Source organism: Ipomoea triloba, chromosome 3 (genome assembly GCF_003576645.1).
Source record: "Ipomoea triloba cultivar NCNSP0323 chromosome 3, ASM357664v1".
In the NCBI taxonomy this organism is placed as follows: domain Eukaryota; kingdom Viridiplantae; phylum Streptophyta; class Magnoliopsida; order Solanales; family Convolvulaceae; genus Ipomoea; species Ipomoea triloba.
In genome coordinates this window covers 7,942,786-7,950,993 of record NC_044918.1, presented here as the reverse complement: position 1 = coordinate 7,950,993, position 8,208 = coordinate 7,942,786, and the positions used below count along the sequence as shown (strand labels likewise).

Here is an 8,208-nt window from a genome sequence, read left to right as displayed (position 1 = left end):
TAAAGAGAGATTTCCCCTTTTTATATGAATATGAACATTATAATAGCACATTTGGTTCATGTAATATAGAAATTAAATGAAATTGCTTTCTCAAGTATAGACATAATTAATTTCATTATTCGATAAGTTTTTTTATTATCAAAACTATTTTTTTTCAAGAATGAATTATGTCTGAGTTTAGCTATTCAGGTGTAGGGTGGTATTATTATTATTATTGTTGTTGTTGTTGTTATTATTATTATTAAATAGAGGCTATTTGTCTCTTTTGGAGGTTCATTCCACTTATATTCTTTCAACCAATCTTGTAATACGTACAATTCCATAAATGTATTCATTTCACAAATCAAACAATGGTTTTTTGCTTTGGGTGGAATTCTTTTGGGCTTGAGTATTGGTTTTTGGATTAATAAATTGATGGTCTAAAGAAAATGAAATAGAAATTTTATTTTCTACTTTGCATATTTCATTCTTTATAGAATAATATTTTTATTCTTTCAAAATTTATTCGGTAAATTGAACATGCTAAATATTATATTGTTATTAACATTAATATTAAATTAAATACATAAATAACAATTATTAAATAGAGGGTATTTATGTCTTTTGGAGGTTCATTCCACTTATATTCTTTAAACCAATCAAAAATTGTAATACAATTCCATAAATGTATTCATTTCACAAATCAAACAATGATTTTTTTTTTTTTTGGGTGGAATTATTTTGGGCTTGGGCCTACATATTGGTTTTTGGATTAATAAATTGATGGTTTAAAGAAAATGAAATAGAAATTTTATTTTCTACTTTGCTTATTTAATTTCATTCTTTAGAGAATAAGATGTCTTTTTTTGAGTACTACTCACAATGTAGTATCTGTTCATAGCTACTTTCTCAACCTACTGAAGCACAACGAGTCAACAGTTGCCTCCATTGAGGCTCAAACCCACTCTCATCATTCATGTGAGAGTGTTAACCGGGACACCGGGTGTCACTTGACCACAAGATCTTTGGCAGAATAAAATTTCTATTCTTTCAAAATATATTCGGTAAACTGAACATGCTAAATATTATATTGTTATTAACATTAATATTAAATACATAAATAACAATTAGGAAGGTGGATATTGATCGAGCGCAAATTATATTGTGGACCATGATCATAGCTGATACTGTAGTTGTGTTGAATAGATACTGCAGTTATGTTGAAAAGATACTGCAGTTGTGTTAAAAGGAAAGTGCAGTTACATGGAACAGAGGTCGTTCATCCGCTCAACACAACTGCAGTATCTGTTCAACACAACTGCAGTTCCAAATGGATGACACGACCTTTGTTCCGCGCAACTGCAATTTCCTTTCAACACAACTACAGTATCCTTTCAACACAATTGCAGTATCAGTTCAACACAATTGCAGTATCAGTTCAACACAACTGCAGTATCAACCATGACCCATGGTCCACAATGCATTGTGGACCATAGTCCACGGTATAAGGACTGAATGATCGAGTATCTACTTTAGATCAATATATCATTTTTAAAATTAATGTTACTATTAAATAATTAATGTTAATGTTAATATTATCTTAAAAGGTTTACAACAAATTTAAGTATTGAAACATGATAATTAAAATAACTTTTGTTTTACACAAGTTGTCTAGTTACCATCACAATTTTTTTTTTTAATAAAACCATTTGTAACTAAAATGATAATTATAGAGTTTGAGAAAGTAACGATTTGTAATTTAATTAAAATAAAATTTACATTCCGTTTACTTCAATTATTTAGTTTTTCATTCTCTATTTTTTATTTTTTAAATTGAAAGAATGTACACATAAAACATACTATTTATTTTCTTTTCTTCAATTTTTCCATTTCTAAATAAAATATGAGAATTTCTTTAGTTAGTAAATGTATCCTTAGTTTCCCTCAAATAAGATTTCAAATTCAAATTTTATTTGGAAATATAAAAATTGAGTAAACAGGTTATAAATTAAGAAAAACTTTTTTCATCCTTACAATTATAACTCCCTATTAGTTACTACTGATTTTTAAAAAAATAAAAATAAAAATTATTTATTTTCATGAATTACTGGTGAACTGACTAACCAATAAAGTCTCATGGATGACTAATTAATAACGAGTAGTAATTATAAGGTTATCGGTAACATAAATTAATGTATGAAAAATAATAGAATTTGGGTCCATTGTATTTTTTTTTTAAAGCTCATCAGTATATTTTGACAATAAAGTTTAAAGCACCATCTTTAATATAAAAAAAAAAAACAAAAAAAAAACAATTTTATTTAGTATTACATGTTGGGAACTAAGAAACAAACTTTCCTCATTGCATTATACGAAGCCCATGTTCTATCTACTTTTTTTTTTTAAATAAAAAATAAAAAATAAAATCTAGCCTGATTAACAATATGGTAGGAAAAAGAATTAAGCAGCTGGTTTTGGCTAACAGGGTTGGTGCAGAAGCTGCTAGTTTTACTAAGCTGAATTACAGTGTGCCCTTTAAAAACAAGCATTCTTAAACATTTCTGAAACATTACTATTTTTGGGTCCTAATTGACCCATACTCTTCCAATTCAATACTAGAGTTCACACTACACTATAATCAAATCTTCTTTTTTAGACCATACGGAATTATAGATACTAAGTGTGATTCTCTAATGGTCCCAAAAAAGTTGTCTATTGACCTTTTTGGTTTGGGTCAGTAATTTAGAGATAACTTATACTAGTTTATCTTTTTGTGGTTTTTTGATGAATTAAGGTCTTTCACTTAAAATGCACATTTAGGTGTACCTGCGAGTTTCACCTAAAGTGCACTCTAACAACTCCTAGCTTTCCATTAAAATGAAAGAATTACATGTAATACTATATGATTCCAGTAGTACATTCAGTGTACTTAGGTACTGATGAAAGTCAATCAGTTTGCATCTAGAAAAAAATGCTTATATGTATGTTTTTTTTTCCTCAGATGTTTTGAGCAGACCTTAACTGTAGTAGAAGGTATCTTTAAGTCCGTACCCCTTGATTTTTCCATATGAGCGGTGTTTCCAATTCTCAATCTCTGTTAAGGGATGAAAGTGCACGACCATTCACACTAATCAGGTTGATCGATTTATATACATGTATATATATATATATAGTTTCAAAACAAAAAAAAAAGTAATATATATAAACTCGAAACAATGAATAAGTGCATCAGTAAAAAAGAAAGAAAAAAAATTAGGCTTAGATTAAAATGAACCCAACTAGTTTAGTTTAGTATGGTAAAAATAATGCATGAAAAGCAAGGCAATTGAAATGCAGGGTGCAGAGTGTTTGTTGAAAGCAAAATCCCCACCAGAAATTCCAATAACGCAACAAGCCGCATTCCACAATAAAACTTTGCATGTGCTCCTATATAATTTCAGATTCTACAAATACATCATACTATGAGCCTCAGCCCCCTTTCACATCAACAATATCTCCAAATACAGAAAAGATTACCTTAACTTCATTTGACAATAACTATAGATGATAAATTAAGTAATGACATAATGAATGGATTAGATTATCCAAACTCACTCATATATATAATCCGACAAAAATTTATCCTCCTAAGTCCTATGCTAATGCTAATTAATTTGTGTTGTACAGTATGAGATTATGAGTGCGATAATGGTCTCCTGAAATGATGCCACGTAGCGGAAGGTATGAGGTGGATTGGCAGTAACCACGTGGCGGAGGTACAAGGTGGCAGAGGCTGTTACGGTGACGGCGAAGACGGCGGCAATGAGGGGAGAGAAAGACTGACCTGCCCAGCCCTCAGCCCTCAGCCCTGCCCCAATTGCGAATAAGGTTGTGGGTGGGTGGGGGGACCACCGTGGTGGGGAAGCCTCTCAGCCCTCAGGGATATTGAGTGTGGGGCCCTCCCCCACGCTAGGCCCCACACCACAACCTTGATAGCGGACATCGCCTCGGCATTTAGTGCTCCCTTACAACTATAAAACAACCAAACCGCTCCCTATTTCCATCACAGATACAAACTCTCTCTCTCTCTATATCTCTCTATATCTATACATACAGAAAATCAGTTAATCCCCATTCCTCTTCCCATTACAGAACACTCTGTTTTTTCCCCTGTTTCTAATTGAGAAACTATATAACCCGTCCAAATATGACTCAACAAAATGTGGTTGTCCCCAAATCCAATCTCAACATCGCCATAACAGTGGCGGTCTCAAACTCCGCCGCCATCTTCTCCACCGCCACCCACAAACCACCCAGCGTCCCCGTCGGCGGCGGCGGCTTCATGAACTTGGCCATTTCAACCAAGAATCTCCTCCATAACCTGGACCCCAATGGTGCCGCCAAAATCAATTCCTGGGTTGACTCAATGAGAGCTTCTTCCCCTACCCCTGCCCAGAAGTGCTCTCTCTCTGAAGACCAAAGCTCCTGGAAGGTACGCCCAAGTAAAAGACTAGAATACCCCTCCTGCCACTGCATGTTCTCACACTCCCATTTTTATACGAATTAATAAATTTGATGATACACTCTCTATACTCTATACACGTATGTAGAGTTGTAGACACATGTCGGTATTTCATGCCCTGAATACGCGTCCGTATAAATATACCATGAAAGGAATCGTATACGTACACAAAAGGTGGCGTATGTTAATACTGTGGATTGTAATTTTGGTAGAAAATTGTTGGAAAATGACGAAAGCCATGGCGTCACATATATTTTTTTAATTTTATTTATCAGAAAATTAAAGAAAAAAAATTGATGGGGTTGGTTGTAACTTGTAACAGCTGCAACATCCCTCCGCTCTAGACATGTTCGAGCAGATAATAAAAGCTTCGAAGGGAAAGAAAATTGTGATGTTTTTGGACTACGACGGGACCCTTTCCCCCATCGTCGACGACCCTGATCGTGCCTTCATGTCCGACGCGGTTAGTATATATTTAATTTATTTCTATGAAACCTGCGAATTGATCGAAAACATATTAACGTTACTTTTCCGGTTGGTTGTTATCAGATGAGGGCAACCGTGAGAAAACTCGCTAGATATTTCCCGACTGCCATAGTCAGCGGAAGGTGCAGAGACAAGGTAACTACACTATTCATTTTTTGGCCACCACTTTTAATTTAATTTCTCCATTCTATTATTATATTCTAGCTAAGACCAGTAATTTATTATAGTGGTAATTTTGTAAAATTACTGTATCGTAGGTCTACAATTTTGTAAGATTGGCTGAGTTGTACTATGCCGGGAGCCATGGCATGGACATAAAAGGCCCTTCAAAAGGTTCCAAATACATGAAAGTGAGTGAACTTTGTTGCTTTCTGCACCTTAATTAAACAACATTTTCAATTTTTTTTTAATTTCTAAAATATTTATATTTCAGGGAGCTCAGAGTGTTCATTTCCAACCAGCTAGTGAATTTCTCCCCATGATCAACGAGGTTAGTGCTGCTACCTTAGATCATGAATAATAATTTATTTTCTGTATTTTACTGTGGGTGGTTCAATTTTTAAACTTACTATTTTCTATATATATCAAAAATTTTCAGGTGTACACAACCCTGTTGGATAAAATTAAATCCATTCCTGGTGCTACAGTGGAGCACAACAAATTTTGTGTGTCCGTACACTTCCGTTGCGTGGAACAAAACGTAAGTAACAAACACATTTTTATGTACAACATTGTAAAATATGTATAAAGTATGAAAGAAGAATATAATGGTGTTAGAAGATGGATAGGGACTGTACTTCCATGCATTATCCAAATTTGATGATTTTATATTTACAGAAATGGGGTGAGCTAGCACAAGAAGTTAGATCAGTTCTTAAACAATACCCAAAGCTTCGATTATCTCAAGGAAGAAAAGTGTTAGAGATCCGACCAACAATTAAGTGGGACAAAGGCAAAGCTCTCGAGTTCTTGCTCGAATCTCTTGGTACGCTAATCAAATAAAATCTGTTATCTTTTCTTAATGTTTGGTTGGTTGATGGATATGATGTTAACTTCTGGTGTTTGTATATTAAAATTGGTTAATTAACTAAATTAATTGTTCAACAGGATATGCTAACTGTACTGACGTCTTCCCTGTATATATTGGAGATGATAGGACCGATGAAGATGCTTTCAAGGTATCCAATGCTCCCAAATTAGCATCATTTTTTTTAATTTTAAAATTTTTATTTTATTAGTGAGTAATTACTAATTATCAACTCATTAATCATGATTAGGTCTTGAGAGAAAGAGGACAAGGTTTTGGCATTCTTGTCTCTAAAAGTCCAAAAGACACCCATGCTTCCTATTCCTTGCAGGAACCATCCGAGGTAAGATAGATCCATATATCAACGGTCAACCTTAAAGTTTTCATATCATCAGCATATATTAAGATTTTTTTCTTTTTTGGTTATTTACAGGTGATGGTATTTTTGCGTCAGTTAGTAGAGTGGAGAAAAATGACATTAAGGAGGCAGTGTAGGTTGAGAAGAGAACTTGAAGAGATGAAAACATCTACCAGAAAGTGATAGATCAGATTGGATCAATTAAGGGCTTATTGGCAGTAGAAATATAATTTAAGATGCATATATGTATTTTCTTGTTTAATTTATAATAACAAAATATGGAATAGAGAAGGGAAAAAGAAGAAGAAAATAAAAAAAGGCTTTTTTTTTTCTTTGGCTAGAATGGCCTTGTATGTACATCTTCTGTAACCAGCTCTGTACAAGTGGGCAATTTGTAATTCAGCTATCCTGTCTAAATGCAAAATAGAATTCAGTACATATTCTACCACTGTACAAGCAATTTGCATAATAACGGAAAATTCCACTTAAAAGTTGTAATAAATAAATAAAATTCGTCAACCTAGGTGAGATGTACGAAGCCCAGCCTTGTCTACTTGTTCCCATCTCAGGCTAAAATTTAAAATTTAATCCTTTCTTATTTGATGTGACAGAATAGGATAGAAGATATTATCTTTTTAAATAAATAAATAAATAAATAAATAAATAATATAAATAAATAAATATATATATATATATATATATATATATATATATATATATATATATATATATATATAAACTCTAATAGTAGTATAACTCAAAATTCATGTACCCAGGTTATATAAGATATTATTGTGAAAACATTTGTTCACACTTATGGCGCATGAAATTTTCAAAAGTGTAACATTTACTTGTTTTAAAAATATTTCGTCTCCGAAATTAGTTTCAAAAACGCATATATGTTAATTTCTAATTAATTTAAAGTTTTTAGAAACGTTTTGAGTTGCCCCTAATTAAAAAATCGTAAATGCATTTTTGCCCAAATTTAAAAAGTTAAAATTCATGGCCCCCAAATTTAAAAAGTTAAAATTCATGGCCCAAAACTTCAGTATTTAAAAACTGAAATTAAACAAAAAATGAATAGTTCTTCGCTATTAGGACTCTCTGAGTTTGAGTCACGTTAGGACTAGCTATCCTACTCTACCTGAGACTCCCCTTGTATATATATCTCCTATTCCTCATCATTGTAATTCAATTGAATCAATACAATATTCAGTTCTCATCTGGTATCAGCTAGCCTAGGTTTATTTTCCAATGGCTGACGGCTCTGTTAATTCTTCCGAACGGACCGTTTCTGATGCAGCTATTTCTTCTGCGATTTCTTCAGCAGCCGCTTCTCTGTCTGTTGCGCATCACTATGTTAGCATTAAGCTAACAAACAAGAATTTCTTGTTTTGGAGGACGCAGGTTATTCCGTTTCTTCGTGGGCACGACCTCATGGGTTTCGTTGATGGCACGAACTCTTGCCCTAATCGTTTTCTTCCCGTTTCTGAAGGCTCCTCCGCTGCTGCTGCTCTACCCAACCCGCTGCATGCTCCATGGGTGCGCCAAGATCAGGCGGTCCTTAGCATGTTAATCTCTTCACTTTCGTCGGAAGTTATGTACCTCGCAATTGGTTGCACTATGTCGCGTGATCTCTGGTTGGCGCTTGAGCAGGCTCTTGCTTCTTCCAGTCAAGCTCGGATTATGCATATTCTTGGGCAGCTGCAAACAATACGCCAAGGTGATGCCTCCGCCGTTGACTACATTGCTCGTGCGCAAGTTATGGTGGAAGATCTAGCTCTTGCTGGCCGTGCGGTTCCTTTGGAGGATCAGAATATGTATATTTTTAGAGGTTTACGTCCAGAATATCACTCT

General features: G+C 33.8%; 1 protein-coding gene across 1 annotated transcript; it reads left to right on the top strand.

The window, feature by feature from the left end:
- Positions 1-4,023: 4,023 nt before the first annotated feature.
- On the top strand, positions 4,024-6,789 carry LOC116014482 (probable trehalose-phosphate phosphatase H). The gene is made up of 10 exons (XM_031254545.1): positions 4,024-4,450; positions 4,803-4,943; positions 5,030-5,101; positions 5,224-5,316; positions 5,400-5,456; positions 5,565-5,666; positions 5,804-5,951; positions 6,074-6,144; positions 6,244-6,336; positions 6,427-6,789. The coding sequence occupies exons 1-10, from the start codon at positions 4,166-4,168 to the stop codon at positions 6,532-6,534; spliced, it is 1,170 nt and encodes a 389-aa protein (XP_031110405.1). The 5' UTR covers positions 4,024-4,165; the 3' UTR covers positions 6,535-6,789.
- The last annotated feature ends 1,419 nt before the right edge of the window (positions 6,790-8,208 follow it).

Coding starts and splice junctions, on each gene's coding strand:
- LOC116014482 (XM_031254545.1), top strand. CDS start 4,166: ATGACTCAACAAAATGTGGTTGTCCCCAAATCCAATCTCAACATCGCC. Junction 4,944..5,029: donor GTGCCTTCATGTCCGACGCG/GTTAGTATATAT, acceptor GGTTGTTATCAG/ATGAGGGCAACCGTGAGAAA. Junction 5,317..5,399: donor AAGGTTCCAAATACATGAAA/GTGAGTGAACTT, acceptor TTTATATTTCAG/GGAGCTCAGAGTGTTCATTT.